We start from the raw sequence: 22,682 nt of genomic DNA, 5'->3' as shown, positions 1-22,682 counted from the left end.
ATATACCTGCAATTGAATTCTAAATTTTATTTTGCCTCATAACCCCAATGCTTCCAGTTTACCTATCACCTTCTGCCAAAATTTGTTCTCTGTCACCTCCTGCCTGCTTGGTTGGCCTCCATCATGCTGCATGGACATGACTTATGGTAAGTCTGCTATTTGGAGACCAGTTTCTGGGACTACTAATTAATATACTGAGGTTCCCCTCTGTGATTATTCTCTAACTTTTCTTTTTAAACAAAATACCTCGGGGTCTGAAGCATTTAAATGGGGCTACAACTTGAATGTCTCTATTATCCATCTGGACCAACAATGATGTCAGAAGCACAAAATGGAGACAATAAAGCTGCAATTCGATCTCCTAGACACATACCATGAAGAGAACCAGCATTTATGGCTAATCTAGGTATTATTTAAAGGATAAACCCTTATTTCATATCATCATGTTGACCTATGACAGAAATTACCTTTACTGTGTTTTCAAACAGGAGTGTAGAAATTGCATAAGGAAAATAAAGATATAAAACAAATGTGAAGAGGAGTTTTAAATACTTTGAAGAAAGTTATATCAAGTATTCCCAAAGCTGAAGAAGATGCTAAAACTGGAGGACAGACATTTAAACAACCCTTTCTAAGTAAGCTGTAAACAAAACAGTTGAAATAACTCATCCTAAAAATATATGCCAACTTGTCAAAACTCTATGGCTATTTAATTAAAATAGCTTCATGCTTGTTGTTCTGCCCCATGTTCCAAAGGAACTGATTCTACTCTCAAAACAAGTGCCCTACTAAAGTCAGGTGAATGGAGTTTTCAAATAAAGTTTATCAAGAGATACAATGTCTATTTTTTTAAATAGTCAATGATGCATGGAACAGAAAAGAAATACAATTTAGATTTGTAAATGTAATTCAGTGAAATGATTGTTGAATGTAATCTTCATAATTATTTTTTCAGTGCATTAATAATTACTTTTCAGGAAATATTACTTCTCTCTAAGTGCTTTCCAACTAGACCAAAGAGTCCTTTTTAATATTTAATTGAGCATTTTATTCAGATGTTTATTTGGCTATTTGATTACTGTAGGATCATACTTCAGTGGAAATGACCTAATTTGATAGTATTGATGGTTGATTCTCCTGATGTTCGTAAACATTTCACTTCTGGAAAAATCTCATATTCTTTGGCTTTCCTGAAATAATGTCATGTTCATCCCTTTATTTATTCTTGCATTCAGCAAAATATTTCTTGTAAAGCTGCAACGTACTGAACATGAATTAGCTATGAAAAGGAAAAAATACATTTCCTCTCCTTGAGCTCACATGTTACAGGAGGAAAGTAGGTATGTAGGTATGAAAGTAATAGGCAGGCGCATAGATAAATTACAAGAAAGAGAAGCATTGAAAAGATGCATCAACAGTGTTTCCACACATATTCACCAAAATATAATCCTTAAATCTCTCTTTTTCCCTTTAAAAATCTCTCTTTTAAAAGATTTCTCCCATCACCCTAAAATACATAAAGCTATTACATATACAATGAATATTTAATCTGTATTATCTAATCTATATCTATATCTATATCTATATCTATATATATATATATAAATCTAAGAATCACACAAGGTATTGAGAGAAGATTTCTAGAGAACAAGCTGTTAAAGAGAAGAAAAGTTCAAGGAAACTACATATGTGTTCAAAACCTCCCTGTATTTATCTGTAAATTCTAGCAATTTAACTCATGACTTTATCCACCTCCTGGGAACTTTGTTCAACAGATGTTATCTTGATGCTGCTGCTGCTGCTGCTAAGTCACTTCAGTCATGTCCGACTCTGTGCGACCCCATAGACTGCAGCCCACCAGGCTCCCCCGTCCCTGGGATTCTCCAGGCAAGAACACTGGAGTGGGTTGCCATTTCCTTCTCCAATGCATGAAAGTGAAAAGTGAAAGTGAAGTCGCTCAGTCGTGTCCAACTCCCAGCGACCCCATGGACTGCAGCCAACCAGGCTCCTCTGTCTGTGGGATTTTCCAGGCAAGAGTATCTTGATGCTAGGCTATACCAATCCAGGTGTGAAGCTCAACAGTTTTTTAATCTTCCCACACCAATCCATCAGAGTTCAGTTATGCAAAGCATTTATGATAAATGAACAATAAATGAAAATTTAACAATAGATATATCACCTCACACACTAGCAAAGCAATGACTCAAAATTCTCCAAGCCAGGCTTCAACAGTATGTGAACTGTGAATTTCCAGATGTTCAAGCTTCCAGAAAAACATCTATTTCTGCTTTATCGACTATGCCTAAGATTTTGACTGTGTAGATCACCACAAACTGTGGAAAATTCTGAAAGAGATGGGAATACCACACCACCTGACCTGCCTCTTGAGAAACCTATATGCAGGTCAGGAAGCAACAGTTAGAACTGGACATGGAACAACAGACTGGTTCCAAATAGGAAAAGGAGTATATCAAGGCTGTTTATTGTCACCCTGCTTATTTAACTTATATGCAGAGTACATCAGGAGAAATGCTGGGCTGGAGGAAGCACAAGCTGGAATCAAGATTTCTGGGAGAAATATCAATAATCTCAGATATGCAGATGACACCACCCTTATGGCAGAAAGTAAAGAAGAACTAAAGAGCTTCTTGATGAAAGTGAAAGAGGAGAGTGAAAAAGTTGACTTAAAGCTCAACATTTAAAAAACTAAGATCATGGCATCCAGTCCCATCACTTCATGGGAAATAGATGGGGAAACAGTGGAAACAGTGGAAAACTTTATATTTGGGGGCTTCAAAATCACTGTAGATGGTGATTGCAGCCATGAAATTAAAAGACACTTGCTCTCTGGAAGAAAAGCTACGACCCACCAGGACAGCATGTTAAAAAGCAGAGACATTACTCTGCCATCAAAGGTCCATCTAGTCAAAGCTATGGTTTATTCCAGTAGTCATGTATGGATGTGAGCGGTGGACTATAAAATAGGCTGAGTGCTGAAGAACTGATGCTTTTGAGCTGTGGTGTTGGAGAAGACTCTTGAGACACCTTTGGACTGCAAGGAGAGCCACCCAGTCAATCCTAAAGGAAATCAGTCCTGAATATTCACTGGAAGGACTGATGCTGCAGCTGAAATTCCAGTACTTTGGCCACCTGACACAAAGAACTGACTCATTTGAAAAGACCCTGATGCTGGGTAAGATTGAAGGCAGGATGAGAAGGGGTCAACAGAGGATGAAATGGTTGGATGGCATCACTGACTTGATGCACATGAGTTTGAGCAAGCTCTGGGAGTTGGTGATGGACAGGGAAGCCTGGCGTGCTGCAGTCCATGGGGTTGCCAAGAGTTGGACAGAACTGAGCAACTGAACTGAATTGACAGCATCATTGGCCTCTGTGGTCATCACCACTGCCTAATCCTGCCCACCTCCACCACTCACACACACTGGAAAATTTTACTGGCTCCTCCACTCACTCCTGCCTATATCTATCTTTCTAGCCTTTCACCTCTCCTCTGCCTTCTCTTCCTTCTTTCACTCTGTCTCTCTTCTTGTCTAGTAAAAACCTCAGAATGTTCTATAGCTTATCAAGAGGAATTTCCTTCTCCTAAAGCCTTCATATCAGCAACTAGATCTTGGGAGGGTGGGTTAGTTGAATTTAAAAGTGTCAAGGCAGGAATTTTTACTTTCAATCTGAATAATTCATCTAAATACAGTCTTTTTCAAATATCTCTATTTTTCTACTCATATCTATTCCATTAAATTGTGAATTCCTCTCTGCAGCTACAGACTCCTGTGCACTGTGTTACTGATCTTTGATCTCCTTTCCCCTATCCTCTGTCTCCAGCACCTGGTAAGATGAACACTAGAAATGAATTTTTGAATGTTTTCTTATCTTAATGGAACAAAACTGAGTTCTCACACTGATGACTATGATACTACTCCTAGTTGGAAAATTTTTCTTGTTCCCTGTTCTGCCTTCTAAAATTCAAGATGCCTGTCTTAATTTAATCTCTTTTCTGAAGCTCCTCTGTACTGTTCTGTCTACACTGTTATCTCTCTTTTGTTTATTTTTCTTTTTTGGTGAACCCCTAAGACACACTTTGTTCTTTGCTTACTGTGTGTGTGTGCTAAGTTATTTCAGTTGTGTCTGACTCTTTGAAACTCTATGGACCATAGCCCAGCATGCTCCTCTGTCCATGGGATCTCCAGGCAAGAACACTGGAGTGGGTTGCCACGCCGTCCTCCAGGGGATCTTCTCCACACAGGGATCAAACCAACATCTCTTATGTTTCTTGCATTGGCAAATGGGTTCGTTACTACTAGTACCACCTGGGAAGCCCTTGCTTACCGGACAATGTATATTTTTAATTCTTATATGTCTTAGGTATATCTTTTCTTCAATATAGCAGAAAAGATGAGTAGGTGGAATATATGTGCTTAGTCACTCAGTTCTGTCCGATTCCTTGTGACCCCATGGACTGTAGCCTGTCAGGCTCCTCTGTCCATGGGGATTTTCTAGGCAAGAAGACTGGAGTGGGTTGCCATGCCCTCCTCCAAGGGATCTTCCCAACCCAGGGATTGAACCCAGGTCTCCTGAACTGCAGGTGGATTTTTATACCACCTGAGCTGTCAGGGAATCCCAGGTGGAATATAACTGCAGATTAAATACTTAAGGAAGGAATTCAAGGAGTATATAAAAGTTAAATGACATAAACAAATTTGAGACAAGATTTCCTCAGAGGGAGGGTTCTTTACAATTTACTTCTTGTGTTCTACAGTAATGTGTGATTCATATGAGTCATGTTATAGTTTATTGGCATCTGTTTATGCCTTAGTTCTAGTGAATTTACCAAAACTCAGAAAAATGTGATACAACAAATAGTATTTACAAAAATGTAGAAAAATTCTATTTAAAAGTCATAAAAATAAATAATTGTACTTTCTCTGAAAATATTCAGAATGGGCCTACTAGTCCTGTTAATGTAAAATCTTTATAGCCATACTATAAGATTCTAATGGTTTTTTTTAAACCAAGTATTGAAATATCTTTCAATCATATAAGTTGAATTTTCCTACCAATATAAAAGCCTAGAATCGATTACTTTTAAATCACTTAAACAATTCTAATGAGGCAAAACCTTTTAGTAAAACTACTTCTCCATTTCCACCAATTTCTCTACTTTTCTATTTCTCTTTTGTTAGAAATATGTGGATATGAAGTGGATTCGATCAGAGCTTAGTTGGTTATGGACTTGTTACGACGTTTGTGTTAGATATTTTTAAAAGATTGAATATATATGCCTTCTGAGGCTCTGATTCCTTAAATCCATTCTCTCACATGTACTAGTTCCTTGAACTTCAACATGATGCTCCCAGAGGGGGACCAAGTTTGCATGAAACTCGGTGCCAAAATGCCACTACTTTATCCTCATCAAGCAGTTATTACTCTGAGTCTATTGCTGCACATGTAAGTCTCTGTGCTAGAGAGGCTCCAGGGATAGATAATTATAAGCAATGGCTTATGCTCTACCGAGCAGGCAAAGGTGAAATGCTGATTTGCAGGTTGGGTAAAATGTGCTTCAGGAGTTGCAAGGAGGAAGTCATCCCATGGCTTTAATGAGGGGGCATTGGAATGGTATTCAATGGTCAAGTCAAAACAAGCAGAACAGGACAGAGAGACGTGATCTGGGAAAGAAACAGAGGATCACAGACATCCTGGAATAAAGCTGCTGGGGTCAAGTAACAGTCCTCAGGGCTGGGGCAGAGCCAGATCATAGAAGATGTGAGAGAATACATAGATAAGGTCAGACCACATAGGGCACTAACAGAGAGCTCCTGGAGTCTGGACTTCATTCTTTGACAATGGGAGTCACTGACAATATTTTTGGGTGAAAAGTGACATATACAGCATGATGTTTCAGACTGGAAGCTTAGGAGGGTGAGTTGTATAGGGCATATGGGCCAAAGGGACATCTGGAGGCAGAAGGTTCAACTGGAGATTAGTTTACAATAGTACAGAGGAGAGTCAGGACTGGAATGGTGGCAGAGGAATGAGAAGAAAAGATAAGGTTACAAGAGGCATGCGTGCTCAGCCACTTCAGTCATGTTCAGCTCTTTGCGACCCCAAGGACTGCAGCCTGCCAGGCTCCTCTGTCCATGGGATTCTCCAGGCAAGGATACTGGAGTGGGTTGTCATGCCCTTCTCCAGGGAATCCTACTGACCCCAGGGACTGAACCCTCAGTTCCTGTGTCTCTTGCACTGCAGGCAGATTCTTTACCCACTGAGCCACCTGGGAAGCCCCACAAGAGACATAGCAAATGATGAATCAGTATGCCTGGCTGGCTTACTCAGGGTTGAGGGAGAGAGCAAAGAAGTTAATCAGACCTCCTCTGGGTGTGTGTGTGTGGTGGGGGGGGGGCTCATCTTCGACTCCTCCTTGTATTAGACACCGATTAATCTGGTTTTTGAGGCCCAACTCCTCCCCCATTTATCTTTAGGACTGCTTCACTCCCAACAGGACACAGATGGATGTAGGACAATCTAGTCCCTGCCACTCCTTCCCTGGAATCCAGAGGTAGACCCAACAGCCAGAGAGCAGTCTCTCTCTCAGATGCTGACTGTGGCCATCTTCTTCCATGTGAACTGGAAAGCTGAAAAAGCTGCTTTACAGCAAAAGAGAATAAGAAAGTAGAAGTGAAGAAAAAAAGATGAGAGCTGGAGAATAAGAGCTTGGTCTGGGCTTCCTGTTACACTTTAGTCTCTGCTTTCATGTGCCACTAAAACGCTACTGCATACCCCCTCTTTAATTCTGCAGGACAGCCTCATCATGTAGCCATACATTTTCCCCTTTCCCCTTTGACTACGTTGGCTTGGCAGGGTTATTGTTGCTTATAGCCAAAACAGTCCAAACTGATATATTCCTCAGCAGAAACCCTCTATCTTCAGTCAAGGCGTTCTGGGCACTCTCTGAACACTTCAGTATTTACTGACTCCACACTTTCATGCCATTTCCTGCATCTAGAATGCCTTTCCCTTCCAAATCCTGCTGACTCTGCTTGCATAAATCCTGATTATCCTTCCTTCCATCTCTCTCTTTTTAAATACTCTTTGAGTGACCCATAACATCTGCAAATTGTAACATTACATTTTCCCACTTCAATCCCTGATTTTAGTGAAACTATTGGAAGAATAATTAAAACTATATAAAGAGGGTAAAAGGTGGAGGATGGTAGTAGGAAATCAAGACATTTATGTTCTCACATATACAAATGAAAAGATAATGGTCTACTTGGCTATGGATACTTCTGACACTAAGATGGGTTCAAGAGCTCCAGTAGGGCCACTTGGGCAAAGTAGATATTTTACAAATGATAGTATATTCATTAAGAGGAGTGTTAGATGAAAGAAAATAAAAATAGTCTTTAAACAACTAATGCATGACACATTATTGTGTAAGTGCTATAAACTCAATTTTACAAATATCCAGAGGAGGTCCTACAGCAAGTGAGAGACAGGGAACCTTGCCAGGGCTTCCCTAGGGCTTTCTTCACTATGCTAAACTATCACACAGGAAATAAAAAAAAATGTATGTCAATTTTTAGATGAGACAATAATTCAATTTTATTTAATTCTTAAAAACAATAATGTATTTTAAACTGTCATCCATTAAAATAATACTATTTCCTGGTGGCCCAGACAGTAAATAATCCTCCTGCAATGAAGGAGACCTAGGTTCGATCCTTGGGTTGGGATGATCCCTGGAGGAGGGCATGGCAACCCACTCCAGTATTCTTGCCCGGAGTATCACCACGGACGTAGGAGGCTGGTGGGGTACAGACCATGGGGTTGCAAAGAGTTGGACACAATTGAGTGACTAAGCACAGCACAAAATAATAATATATCCTAAGAACCATCTTGAGTCTCATGCCTGGGCTATGTTATATACCAAAACAAAGAAACAAAAACATAACCCCCCTCAAAAACAACACCAATAACCACAAAGCAAAACAGATTGTTATTCTCTTTGAAAACACTAAAGAATATCTTTTATAAAGGCATCTCTTTGCCTCTAGAAATGAGAAAACCAGTCTAGTATCCTGTGAAATCTCACATAAATTCTGAACATAATGAAGTTTATTTTCCCTTCAGCAATGGAGCCTTTGTTCTGGTGACTTACAATGCCTCTGGAGAGGAAAACACAAAACTGCCTTATGAAAGCAGTAAGAAAATGTCTAGCAAATGGACGGACATTTAATGAACAAGACAAAGTGCCAAGTAATAGTTAATGTCTCTTTCTGCTTGACTCAAAGGAACATCCCTAAGACCCCAAAGCATTCACACCAGAAGATTACATGAGTAGCACCGGTTAGCACAAAGCCACTGTCAAACAATCTGTTGCTAAGCAGGGCAGAAATACTGTTTACATAAAAATGGAATGATCTCTTGTGGATACTGAAAGAAAGTGATAATTTCCATAACCAGAAAAAGCATTTTTATATTATTCCATTTCAACTGCTCTAAAACCCTGAGTTGCTTTGGCAATTGCTTATCCTGGCTTCGTTGGTTTTATATCATCCTCATCTCTGCAGCTTTCCATTTACTAAATGACAGTGATTTTTTTTTTTTTTCCCCTGAAGCTTTGGCAAAAAACCAAACCATTCTGTATGGTTTCCAGGGCCACCTTGCAATGGTCATACAATGACTTTTTGGTGCCCCTCTCATAAAAGCCCATTTGGCTTATACGCCTAGTAAAAGGGCTGAAAATATGATTAGAGAAGGCTCCATTAATAGCAACTGTAAACTGCATTTCTCTAGCTTTATGGAGCCTTTCACTGAATAATGTTTACAATACAGAGAACAAAGCTTGGGGTGGCTTCAGGAGAGGAAGAAAATACAAACACACTTACCTGCATTACAATAAGGAGGTCAAAGACCAAGATGAAAGAAGCCAGAAAGGCTCTGGAAACTTCATCACTGGGCAAAAATCCCCGATTCAGCTTGTCCCAGCTGATCCAGTCAGTTGTAATGACAAGTACAACCACAGACGTCAGAGTAAAAAGAACCGTCCTGCAAGGAACATGACAGTAAAGAACACTAGAGTAATAATATAAACAGTGGGGCGTGCACATGATCTGCTGTATTCAACATCGACCCTTTGCCAAGTACTTATCCTAAGGCATAGTCCCCAAAAGGAAGATGAAAAAAGAAGCAACTTGAGCTTTCTTTCAAAAGTAATTAGAAAAAGGTATGATAGTATCTCTTTCAAGAATTTTCCTAAAGAAAAATAAGGCACTGATTATAGAACAAATAATTACAACAAAATATTATAAATAACCTTACTTAGTGCACTATATATTCCAAAGAGAGCATTGGTTGTAACTCTCATTTATATATATATTGTTTTACTGAAGGTGGCAGACATACATAAAGCAGATGGGTAAGAAAGTCCTTGAATTCCATGATCATTCTAAAAAGAGAGAATATAGATAGATGGGTCTCCTTCATCATCCCCATAGCCTGACAAGCTCTGTAGAGGAACCACTTCATGCCGAATGCATAGCCTCTTCTCATGGGACTCATATCATAGATCACTTGGGGCCTAGTGACCTATCCAGGTCACACAGTGTCTGATTCCCCCATCCCTAGTTATAAGATACTGTGTGTGTTAGTTACTTGGTTATGTCCGACTTTGTGAATGCGTGGACTGTAGCCCACCAGGCTCTTCTGTCCATGGAATTCTCCAAGCAAGAATACTGGAGTGGGTTGCCATTCCCTTCTCCAGGGGATCTTCCCAATCCAGGGATCGAACCCAGGCCTCCCACATTGCAGGTGGGTTCTTTACCAAATGAGCTACTAGGGAAGCCCATAAGATATTATGGGCCTGAGATTTTTCTTTTATATATTTTTGTAGCCTCCATAAAATCTTACACAATTATATAAAGATGGAGTTCAAAGAACATTTGTTGAAACTGTAACAATTATCAAATAAAGTCTTAAAGAAAATACTTAAATTGGTCTTTAATATTGATATTCAAAGTGAATCTGAAATGTGGGCAGTGAAAATGCAACTGGCCAGAAAATTGTCCATAATGTAGTAGAGCCTCTGCTTTCAGAGTGATCTTTGTACAAAGATATTGTTTTGAATTATAAGAAGAAGAATGAAAAAGAAAAATATTCTGAAAATGATTTTAATGTAAAGGAATAAATAAAATAGAGAAAAGAAAAATGGAATAATATTAATCATCCTAGAATTCTCTTAACAACTAAACAAAATACAAATTTCTAAACTAAAACTTGGAGTTTCCTTTTTACAACTTTCTATTTGGAACAGGTTATATTTTGATAAAATGAATATAATGAACTCTTCTTTAGATTTTTACCCTATGAATAGAAAAGATACATTTTTTTAATTTTAGAAAAAAATTTCTTAAAATTTATTAAAATTGCAGATTCTAAAGAACTTGACTCATTATCTCCAAAGTATATAAATTAAAAATTATCTATGCTACTGTTTAGAACATCTTTGAGCATTTCCTGAAATCCAAATGGATTAAAGGAGCATGAGAGAAATCCTAAATAATTATTAAACTACAACAGAAAGAAATTGCAAATATTATATAGTCAAACATAAGAACAATGGAATTTTAAACAAATTTTAAGTCAATTTGTTTTTGTCTTTTTGAGTTTGAGAAACTTTAAGCAAATTTGAATCAAATTACAATTTCTTTTGTCAACAAAAATTTAACAACTTTCATGAAGAATAGATAGATATTGACTATTTTTTGAAGCTCTTTTTTGGTAATAAAGGTATTTCCTCACCAGTCTTGGCTTTTCATATGTGTGTTTCACAAGGATGCTATGAATATATATACTTCTTAGTATACACTGTATAACAGTTGTTCAGTCACTCAGTCTTGTCCAGCTCTTTGCGATCCCATAGACTGCAGCACGCCAGGCTTCCCTGTCTGGTACAGGTTGGTAAATGGTTGGGATCCCAATTCTTTCAAGCTCGTCCTTTTCTGCCTATTTCACAAGGCTCCCCCACGTTCCTGTTATCCAGTACGAGAGGGTGAAGTCTTGGTGAAACAGGGTTACAGCTCCAAGGCTAGCATCCATCCTGTTGTTCTGATCCTGGTTGATAGGTTAGTATTTTTAATGTCATTACTGCACTTTCCCCAAGAGACACCTGAAATCTTATTTTTGTGAAGACAGTTGATTACATAGGAATTCATATTTAATGTTACTTCATTGGTCTAAGTATGTAAACTGATACTGTAAAATTAAATATTAATGCAGAGGCATATTTTTAGGTGACAAAATATGAGATTTTGAAATAAGTGTTTGATGAATAATCACAAGCCTCACCTATTACAAAATTCACAAAAGAGTTATTTTGTTTTTAAAATTTATTTTATTGAAGAATTGTTGATTTACAATGTTGTGTCAATTTCAGTTGTACAGCCAAGTGTGCAGTCACACACACACACACACACACACACACACACCCACACACACATACAAATATATATATTCTTTTTCGTATTTTCCATTATGGTTTATCATAGGGTACTGAATATAGTTCCCTGTGCTATACAGTAGGTCCTTGTTGTTTATCCACTGTATACAAAACTGTTGCATCTGCTAATTCTGAACTCCCAGTTCATCCCTCCCCTATACCCCTTTTCCTTGTCAACCACAGTCTGTTCAAGGGAGTCATTTTTACTCATGCTAATAATCTCACTGTTAATTAAGTCATTAAAAGTAATCACTAAAACTCTTTGGTAATTAGAACTTATCATAATATCTGTTGTAGAGCTTCAGAGCTTTACAGAACTTCCTGAGACCAGAATGTCTCAGAGTTTCTTGAGACCAAATGTATACTAATTCATGTCTTAGATGTTTAGTTTATTTGATATATTTTATTTACCCAATAAATAATAGTACTCTTCCTAAGAGCTTTTCCTAGGTGCTTTCCTGGCTTTATTAATTACTTCTATTTTGACAAAGAATATTGCTACAGATCTCAAGAGAAAGTTACTGATAATATTTTATTACTCCAAAGAGAAATTAAAGGAAGTATTCTGCCTGATATTTAATATTTAATAATACAAAAAGAATAAAAATGGCAATCATTAAATATGAATGCATACAGCTCAGAGAAGGAGCTCTAAAAATAAAGTCAAGAGGATGGAATAAAGAAAAGGAAAAGGGGATCAAAATCCATTAATTGGTTATTCCACCTCCAAAATTACATTCAATGCCTTATCTAGACACAGATAAGATATAGACAGTTTGTGGAAGCAAAAGTATTGCTTGTGGTTTGTTTTTCTGAGCCACCTCTTATAAAACTGATGGATTGTACCTTGCTATGATAATTCAGTTAAAGCACCAGTTTCAAAGAGCCATGACTGTATTAGGTTATACAAAAATAGTCACTTTTATGTGAAACTTCTATGAAGGAAACAGTAAGAATAACAAATTACTATTATAGTCTTGGGCTTCCCACGTGGCTCAGTGGTGAAGAATCTGCCTGCAGTGCAGGAGACGTGGGTTCGATCCCTGGGTTGGGAAGATCCTCAGGAGAAGGTAATGGTAACCCACTCCAGTATTCTTGCCTGGGAAATTCGACAGACAGAGGAGCCTGGCACATTACAGTCCATGGGGTTGCAAAAGAGTCAGACACAACTAAAAAAAACAAAAAAAAATTATACTCATGCCACCTACAATGTGTCAGGGACTGGTATAGGAGCCTTACACAAATTAACTAGTATAATTCTTGTGTGTGTGTGTGTGTGTGTGTGTGTGTGTGCATAATTCTTACTACAATCCAATATCGACTGACTCCAAATTGCAAGTGCAGAAACTGAGAGAAAGTTCAGTTAACTGAACCTGTGCTATGGATTTTATCAATTATATAAAATAAAAGATATAAGATGACTCAAACCCAGGCTGACTCATGAGAATCTGTGTCATAACTGTTGTACATACTGCCTCTCCTTTGAAGCACTTGATTTTACCCTCTCGTTATTAGATCCGTAGCTAAGATCTCACTCATTTTCCATTTTTATTATTAATGTAAGTATAATGTTGGAAAGTTATCATCCAGGAATGCTTAACATTGAAAAGTAAAAGTGGCACAGCCTCCAACAAGAACTGACAGGAAATGGTTAATAGGGATAGTGAAAATGGAAGTGAAAGTGGAACCTCATGGATGCTAGCCATCAATGCAGCATCCTTTGGTTTTTATTTAACCAATATGGTTGAAAAGATGTTTACTCTGGATCATGATTCTTGGGAGTTCCAACTTCTCTTTTTAAATAGCATCCAATTAAACAATTATCTGGATTATTTCCTTTCAAGCTGCAGCCAGCAGCAGCAGGACATCCTGGCTCATCAATTCCACTGTCTCTGGTTTCTGGCCACCAGTCAAACAGAAAGAACTCACACATAATTATCAGCTCAAGTGGTTAGTCTCACTTCCATGTTTTCACATTTCCAGTGTGTTTGCTTTCCCTCAATTGCTGCTAACTCCTCTTAAATTAATAGGAATTAGAATGTGAGACCAAGAAGGGTTAAAAGAGCTTTTCTAATTCACTGCTTCCCAATCTTTGGGGTGGGCTCCCGGGAACCACAGGGTTGCTATGGAATTGTGAATTTATATGTGCACTAGGAGTTGTCAGTTAAATGAGAAAATTAAATGCTTCCAGAGAGGTTAGGGAACTTGCTCATGTCACAGGGACTGCCAGGGACAGAACTACCATGAGAACTGACTCTGGGCCAGGACTTGCCCTGTAGTAAACTACTTTCTCTCTTTAGCTAAAAATCTGCAGATATGCTAAAAAATTTAATATCATCTGGATCTCATCTGGAAACATACTTTATAATTGACTCAAATATCTATGATGTATGTTGATTGGAAACAGAGTAGTGCATGTAAATGAATCAAGATAATTCCCCAATAGTGGTTTAATTCATAGTCTTAACCATTCTTTCACTCTAATTTCTTGATTTTTGAAAAAATACTGAACTTCTATTTTAAGTAACTAAATTAGTTAACGTTGCTTTCCCTCTTCCATTCATAACTACTGTAAGACAGACTTTTGCACAGTTAAATAGCCTGAAATCAGAGATTAAATCAAGAGAGAGAAGAATTGGCATTGAGCTTGGATTATCCACAGAGGGCTAACTCAGTGTTAATCATCACACAATTTCATTTTGACTAAACCAGGCAGCAGGGATGTAGAGAATCTCCTAACTCATATATTATATGTTGAGTAAAACAAAATCATCAAAATTTGATCATGTTTTATCCTACTAAAAACAGCAATTTCATGTGATTCAACATAATAAATGTTTTCATATGTTTTACTAGATTAGCCATTACTCATGTTCTAAAATGTTTATAATCTTTTATTCCAGTCATGAATATCATCCTTTTTTCTGATTATGTTGCACAATTACTGTAACGGCTAAAAGAACTAAAAATCACTTTAATTTCTTTCTATAGTACTTGTGTTAAAATGTTGGAGCTCAATCAAAACAAGTTAGATAGTATTTTATAATTTATCATAAGAAAATAAAAATCTGTGAATCTTATTAAAAATGAAAATTCTAATGTTATCACTATAAAAAAGAATGAATGCATGGATCAAGATGGCAAATTTAATCTTACAATTTAGTTGTATTTTCATATGTTAAAGTACTAAACACATAAAATGAAATGTGACATGCCAATAGAATTTAAAATGATTTAATATCATTATTTCTCACCATGTTGTTTAGAGGGGAAAATAAAACAAGCAGGCATAAATAGAAGAATACTCTTCTTCACTTTCCATCGTAAAACTGAGAGCCAGTTCAAACATCCAGTTCCATTTGGAATACCAACTATCAGCACACAGAAGCTGTGACTTGAGAGATGGCCATGAGAGAATCCTGACACTTTCCATTTTGCTTGTTTTAATGATCAATGTTACCACTGCAACTCTGTGAGTAAAACAATCACCACTTGGGTCCTCCAGCCAGCTCACCCTGAAATTCATGGGTTTACTCAGCACCATCACCTAGCTAATGAAGTCAAGATTGCTCCTTAGAAGTCCGTAAGGAAATGGTTTTAGTGTCCTTCCTGTTTCCCACTCTTAGGAGCAAGAAGCATCAAGGGAACACAGAGATGATGCTTGCTTAGTGACCTCGGGAAAGGACACAGCTTCTCACGTGGCTTTCTTTAATGCTACAGTCAGTTCTTGGCCAACCTGAACACATGTGTTAAGATAGGATCCTGAGAAACAAGATGCAGTTATTAAACTTATCTTGTTTGTGGCTCTATTGGGATTTGGAGATGGTAAAGGAAATTATTAGACTTTAATGTTGTCCATTAAACTATATGTTTATGTGTCATTTATCTTTATATCTCTCTATTATTCCATGAAGAAAAGTGCCCTGAATACAGCAGGAGCTCAAAAAGCAGTGAACAAGTTGAAATGCAGAAGCTACTTAGCAACTCTTGTTTCTGAAAGGGCATGAAAGAGGGGGCTGAAAAAGGCACCTCTGGGTTGGGTCATCTGGCCATGCAGATTGTAATTTATGTGGACAGGGTCCTGGCATGCTAATCTACATAAACAATGCCCCTTGGAGTTCTGCGGTGTCCAACCATTGCAACTTAATGTGGAGTCCTGGCCATTGGCAATTTTGACAGAAGAGGTGGCAAATGAAATGGCCACATTCCTTTTAGTGGCCTGAATTTCTCTAGCTGTGTCTGAGGGATGTTAGTTTACTCAGAGGTACTTAAAAGTAGCTTATTGATACAGAGCACAGTTAGTTTTGATCAGAAGAAATCAAATTAGTTTCTTTGTGTTTCATAATTCTAGATGTGGAACAAAACACATGTTTTAGAAAAAAATTACTTAGTACGCTGCAAAGTTCTTTGGATTTGGGCTGTGTCATCTATTATTAATTATCAATGACTGGCACATTACTGATATTTTAAAAACAGTAAGAATAAATCAATTTATTTAATCTAGTTAAGCTCAACATTCAGAAAACTAGGATAATGGCATCCGGTTCCATCACTTCATGGCAAATAGATGGGGAAACAGTGAAAACAGTGTCCGACTTTATATTTTGGGGCTCCAAAATCACTGAAGATGGTGACTGAAGTGAAGTGAAGTCTCTCAGTCGTGTCCGACTCTTTGCGACTCCATGGACTGTAGCCTATCAGGCTCCTCCATCCATGGGATTTTCCAGGCAAGAATACTGGAGTGGGTTGCCATTTCCTTCTCCAGATGGTGATTGCAGCCATGAAATTAAAAGATGCTTACTCCTTGGAAGGAAAGTTATGACCAACCTAGACAGCATATTAAAAAGCAGAGACATTACTTTGTCAACAAAGGTCTGTCTAGTCAAGGCTGCGGTTTTTCCAGTAGTCATGTATGGATGTAAGAGTTGGACTATAAAGAAAGCTGAGAGCCGAAGAATGATGCTTTTGAATTGTGGTGTTGGAGAAGACTCTTGAGAGTCCCTTGGACTGCAAGGAGATCCAATCAGTCCATCCTAAAGGAAATCAGTCCTGGGTGTTCATTAGAAGGACTGATGTTGAAGCTGAAACTCCAATATTTTGGCCAGCTGATGAGAAGAGCTAACTCATTTGAAAAGACCCTGATGTTGGGAAAGATTGAAGGCCAGAGGAGAAGGGGACGACAGATGATGAGATGGTTAGATGGCATCACTGAGTCAATGGACATGAGTTTGGGTAAACTCCAGGAGTTGTTGATGGACAGGGAGGCCTGACATGCTGTGGCTCATGGGGTTGCAAAGAGTTGGACATGACTGAGCGACTGAACTGAACTGAACTGAGTGGAGGAAAAGTGCTTATTCCTCACCTGCCCCCAAGCTCAGATACTTCTGTGACTGATGGTACTTCCTCCAGTATTTACAGAGCAAAGGAAGAGGCCTGTGAAATGCAAAATTAGGTTTCATGGACCTAACAGGCATGCTAATTCTGTCTCTTAGTAAACTCACCAACCCAATTTTTCTTCCTAGTGAATTACCATATACATACTAAATAATTCACTGATTCAATAGAAGAAAGCATGTGAAACATGCTCTATTAATTGTTACCTCAGGTATAAAATGTTACCACAAATCAGTAATGAAAGTGGTAATAAAGATAAAGCTATACATAATGCCTATTAACTACAAACAATGCCAGCAAGAACTATACCCCTGTTTGTTTATTTAATGAAAATAAAATGAGAGCTATGATATTCCAAACATATTTTTGACTTTTAAAAATGCCAAGCAGAAATTTTGAGTTAAACATACCATGTTTCATGTTTTCCTGTTAAATTTACTTTTTAAAAAAGAAGAGAAACTAGGATCTTATGGGGTAAGCAGAACCCAACTACACTTTATTTGTTTTAAAAAATGGGATGAATTTATATACTGGGTTAACAATGGAGGTTCAGGTAAAATTATGTGACTTCGTTGAAGCCAAGATGTTTACATACGTCAAGCCAAGGCCAAAAGTATATTTTCAGTATCTTTTCAAATATCTCTTGAAAATGTATCATCAGGAGACTGTCCACTGGGAAGAATGCTTTCAGAACTTAAGTACTCCTGAAGAAAGAATCTTTTCAAAGACATTGGGGACATAATATAATAGCTAGGAAAGCAGATATTACAAACATAAAATACTTTTATGAAATAAAATGACAAAATAGACCACAGGAATAGAAAAATTCCCAACAGTCTTACAAAAATATGTAAAGGAAATTATGTCATGTCACAATGGAAGATCAAAAAATTAATATTAGGATTCATAAGAGACATGCTCCATTCTTGAATTCTAACGGAAAAGATTTTTTAAAACATCTAAAGCTTTATTACTGCAGATATATATTTATTTTCTCTTGGGAACCTGTGAAGAATCTTTGATTTGTTTATAAATAATTCCGGACAAACTAGAAAGAAAAAAAAAAAAAAAAACACTTCACTAAAAAAGAGGGAAAGAGCTTGTCAGCATTAGTCAGAGAACCAACTTATAAATTTGATTTAATTAATAGTAGATTGCTGGCATTTGAAAAGTAGGTCATCCATCTTATCTGGTCAAATCAGTGGAGAATTTTGAAGCTGTGTAAAAGTGTAATTTTATCAAGAATTTAGATAGCTCCTTGAGAAAATAATGCTATTTCAGGTAATGTACAAGATTGACAAATAGTATTGCTTTTTGAATAAGAAAGTCATATTGTAACACATGCATGGACACAGAAAATTCAAGAAATATTTGAGTATGTAAGGCACAGACATAAACTGAAGGGACATAGTAATGATCTCTGCCTTTAAGGAACATATCACCAGCTAAAGGAAGGCAACATATACAAACAAATCCAAAGTTAAGCAAAAACCATGCTGCTATGGAAGTTTTCAGGAATATCTGATTTATTTTTATTCAGGTATGAAAAGTAGCTAGGACATTTAATGAAATTGGACTTAAAAATGAGTAGATTGCAATAGTGGAATGGATGTTGCAGATAAAAGGCAAATTTGAAAGAAAATATGGAAATAGTAGTAGTGGGTAGTAGTGAAACATTTAGGAAGAGTGACAGATATTTCCAAAGTTTCTAGACTGTGTGACTAAAAAGATTGTGAAGTCATTCACTGAAGTGAGAAATATGAAAGAAAGCAGGAATGAAATATTTTGAATCCTGTTTTGAACACCTTGTTGAGTTTAAGGGGCTGGTAGGACATCCATATAGAAATGATCAATAGTCAGCTGGTGATAGGAATTTGGGCCAAGGAAAGATCAGGCCCTGGATTTTGGTTCATTCAAATAAAAGTAATTATTAAAATGTGTGTTTAGTTGCTGAGTCATGTCCAACTCTTTTGTGACTCCATGTACTGCAGCCTGTCAGACTCCTCTGTCCAATGAGAGCTTCCAGGCAAAAAAACTAGAGTGGGTTTCCATTTCTTTTTCCAGGGGATTTTCCCCACCCAGGGATTGGAGCCATGGCTCCTGACACATCTCCTGCATTGCAGGTGGATTCTTTATTGTTGAGCCAACGTAAGAACCCATAATTGTTAAAGACATGAAGCTTAATAAGATTTTTCAGATAAAAAAAGGGAAAAAAAAAACCCAGAAAGTCAATGACAGAATCTTAAGGATCATCTCTTTTTATGGTATACCCAGAGATGGTTGGCGGATGAGAAGGCCACAGACATATGACATGACATACGAAGAAATCCAAAATAAAACAATACTTTAGGGGATTTCCTTGGAGGTCCAGTGGTTAAAAATCCACCTTTCAGTGCAGAGAACATAGGTTCAGATTCCACAAGACAGAGGGCAGCTAAGCCCAATAAGAAAAGCCAGAGAGTTGCAATGACGAACTAGAGGGCCATGATGAAAACACAGGGCAGCCAAAGAAACAACATTATAGAAGCCAGAAAGATAACTTCAAGAATGAATATGTGGTCAAAACAGCCAAATACTAGGTAGAGGTTTTACAGGATAAAGACTGAAGATGGACCACTGTTGAGGACACTTTTTTCTTTAACATATAGACTCCTTTGAAAATTGCAAAATTGGATGTAAACTCAGACATGGGCCTAATTTGTGTTCTGCTCCCAGGATCTCTACTAGCAAAGAGGAAGAGACAATTGAGGAAATTATCTGGAAAATCAATTTAAGACCATTGCAATTAACCAGTAATTGACAATTTTACTGATATTTCCTCAAATATCTCAAGCAAAATCATCATTTTGCTGAATAGCTTCAGTCCTGGAGGGAAGTTGAAGCACAGACTGAGAAAGAATAGAACATAGACAATTGCAGTAAAGCATGAATGGTATGGTTATAATGATACAGAGGATAAAATATATATGCATATATATTTGAAAGGAAAATTAATAGAACTCATGCTAAACCTGGATGATAGTTATTGAAATAGGGAAGCTGGAAAGAAAGTTGGTGTGAGAACAGATTATGAGCTGTCTTTCTTTAGAGAACCAAAGAAACCTATATACCCTCTGGTATTTCGCTGGGCTCTGGGAGCAGGCAAAATCTAAGAGGACCTTCAGTGATCCTTGTCCTTGTACAATCTCCTCCCTTTGAGTCTGGGCAGAACCTACAAATATTGTGAGATATCATTCTTCTGATTATATTACTTTATATATCAGAAAGGATTTTTGCATGTTTAATGAAGATTACTGATTACTTGGCCTTTGGTTAACCAAATGGGAGATTATCTGGGTGGGCCTAACCCAACCACATGAGCTCTTTCAGAGCAGAGAGTGGTAGCAGTAAAGGGAAATGGAGAGCTCTGCAGTGTGAGAGGGAGGCTTCTCTGTTGTTGACATGGAGGGGGTCATTCTCGTCTAGGAGCAGGAAGCAGTTCTGGCAGGCAGCACAAAAATGGGGATGCTAGTCCTATAATCACAAGCAAGTGAAAGCTGCACACAACAGAAATGAGCTTGGAGAGGACCATGTCTCCAGATGAGAAGCCAGCTGACAACCTGTCTAAAGCCTGAGCAGAGAATCCAGCCACATAATACCAGACCTGACCTACAGGATACATGTTGTTTTTTTAGACACTAAGTTTGTAGTGATGTGTTATGAAGCAATAGAAACTAATACAGCTCTAGAAATTTAGGATTCTTGGAATCCTAAAACAATTGCTTACTGGAAATATTTTCAGGCTAGATATAGAATAGAAATGCTTAGCTCTTGATATCTGACATAATTAAGATTAGTCAAAATCATTACCTATCCAATCTGGAAAATAAACTCAGGCTTCCATGGAACATCTGTTCACAGGAAAATGCTCACTTAAATTTAAAAAAACAAAATTAGCCTTAGAAGAAAACTTGGCCCAGCTACTTGTCTTCAAATGCACAAATAATTGTAGAGGGAAGGTACTTTCAATGTCTTTTCTTAAAATGTAACAAGAGAGAAAGATGCTTTCAAAGTACATTCAAGCATGTTAAAATGCCATCTAATACCTAAAAGCAATTTCTCTTAGTTAAATTTAACTATCTTTGCTCTAAAAGGTTATTAGTCAGGATCTACTCTATGAGAAAAGCTCTTCATATATATTAAAAAGAAATCGTGTCAAAGGAAAGACAAAAAATGGTCATAGCTTAGAGTACTTATTTATGTGTACTCAGAAGAGTAAGGCTTAATTTTTTATCTCTGAAATGGTGACAATGTTTATGATGATGATGAAGAAGAAGTAAATAATAATGATAGCAGTTATAATGTAGTAGATAGTATATTATTGCACTCAATTTTCATACAATCAATCCTATGAGGTAAGTACTATTAATCACCTCATTTTGCATAAGAAACACTAGACCTTCAGAAATTAAATAACCTGCCCAAGATCACAAAGCTTAGATTTAAATCAAATAGGGAGCTTAGATTTAAATCGGGGTATCTCTGGCTTAGGGGCTTCCCAAGTGGTGCTAGTGGTAAAGAACCTGCCTGCCAATGCAGGAGATGTAAGAGATGCAGGTTTGATTCCTGGGTTGGGAAGATCCCCTGGGGGAGGGCATGGCCACAGACTCTAGCATTCTTGCCTGGAGAATCCCGTGGACAGAGGAGCCTGGAGAGCTACAGGGTTTCCAAAGAGTTGGACACGACTGAAGCAACAGAGTATGCATACAGGTACATCTCTGACTTCAATGCCAAGCTCTCAGCCACTTTGCTATTCTGGCTTACCTATTTATGACATTGTGAGGGATATAATATATGATAAATGAACATTTTAAATATTGTTTTTACATTTTAAAGGCAATAATCCAATCATTCTTTAGTCTTATTTCTCCAAATTATTCAACAGGTATTCAAGCATAAAGCTACTATATATTATCTCATTCTCAAATAGTTAAACAAATTTTCTTTTGAATTATAGAACTTAAATGTTTTTTTTTTTTTTTTAAATTAGAGATGATGTGTTTAATACACAAACCCATATTTCTCATTGGTAATAATTTTCTGTGCTTTGTTTGGTGGCATTATGAGATAAAAGGGCCATCCACTCTGATGTGCTCATACAGGCACAGAAATATCTGATTTGGCCCAATGGAAAGTATCCTCCATTAACCTAATGAAATTGGTGATTTTCAAAACTTATTATCATATTATGATAATTTCAAGAAATTTAAAGGATCTGAGGTGCATGAGTCTCTGGTAGGTAGTTTTCAAAGGGAGGGTTTTTTCTGTGTTTTTTTTTTGTTTTGTTTTGTTTTTTTTTTAATAAATAAAATTTGGATGAACTGAATTCATCCAGTTCAAACATGTACATTTCACCAAGTCTACTGTCCTCATTCCTTAAAGCTACAGTTTAGGTACTTAGCTCTCTAATATCATCCATTCCTCATCTAAGAACAAAAGGCTCTAGTGCCACTCTGCCTTCCTTTCCAGTTTAGAGATTTTAGAAGGTCATCCCTTTTCCTTCATTTCCACTGTTAGATGTTATATTCTTTTCTCATGCATAGATCATTCAACACTGATGATGTCACATGAATTTAACTGCGTGTTTGATAACAAGATGTTGGGACTGCGTGAGTCCAATAAGCACTATTATAGCACAATGTATGGGAACCTTCAAAAGAAATGTCAAACCTCTATTTTTCTTATGTTTGTGATAATAGTTCAAACTGTTCATTGTGGGATATAGGAGGCTAAA

General features: G+C 37.3%; 1 protein-coding gene across 13 annotated transcripts in view; it reads right to left on the bottom strand.

Annotated features, from left to right (window-relative positions):
* Positions 1 to 22,682, bottom strand: part of TMEM117 (transmembrane protein 117) — a 625,554-nt gene that overhangs the window by 117,416 nt on the left and 485,456 nt on the right. For 12 of the 13 annotated variants that reach the window (XM_055581373.1, XM_055581380.1, XM_055581359.1 and 9 more), the window contains one exon: positions 8,907 to 9,066. In XM_055581373.1, the coding sequence (XP_055437348.1) occupies positions 8,907 to 9,066 (160 nt within the window). Of the gene's footprint in view, positions 1 to 7,590; positions 7,823 to 8,906; positions 9,067 to 22,682 lie in introns of those variants that run through there. The other variant, XM_055581410.1, reaches the window with a different exon arrangement.

The sequence above is a fragment of the Bubalus kerabau genome, chromosome 1, assembly GCF_029407905.1.
Source record: "Bubalus kerabau isolate K-KA32 ecotype Philippines breed swamp buffalo chromosome 1, PCC_UOA_SB_1v2, whole genome shotgun sequence".
Taxonomy (NCBI): domain Eukaryota; kingdom Metazoa; phylum Chordata; class Mammalia; order Artiodactyla; family Bovidae; genus Bubalus; species Bubalus kerabau.
The sequence above is the reverse complement of the archived record's forward strand: the minus strand, read 5'-3'. Positions and strand labels throughout refer to the sequence as shown.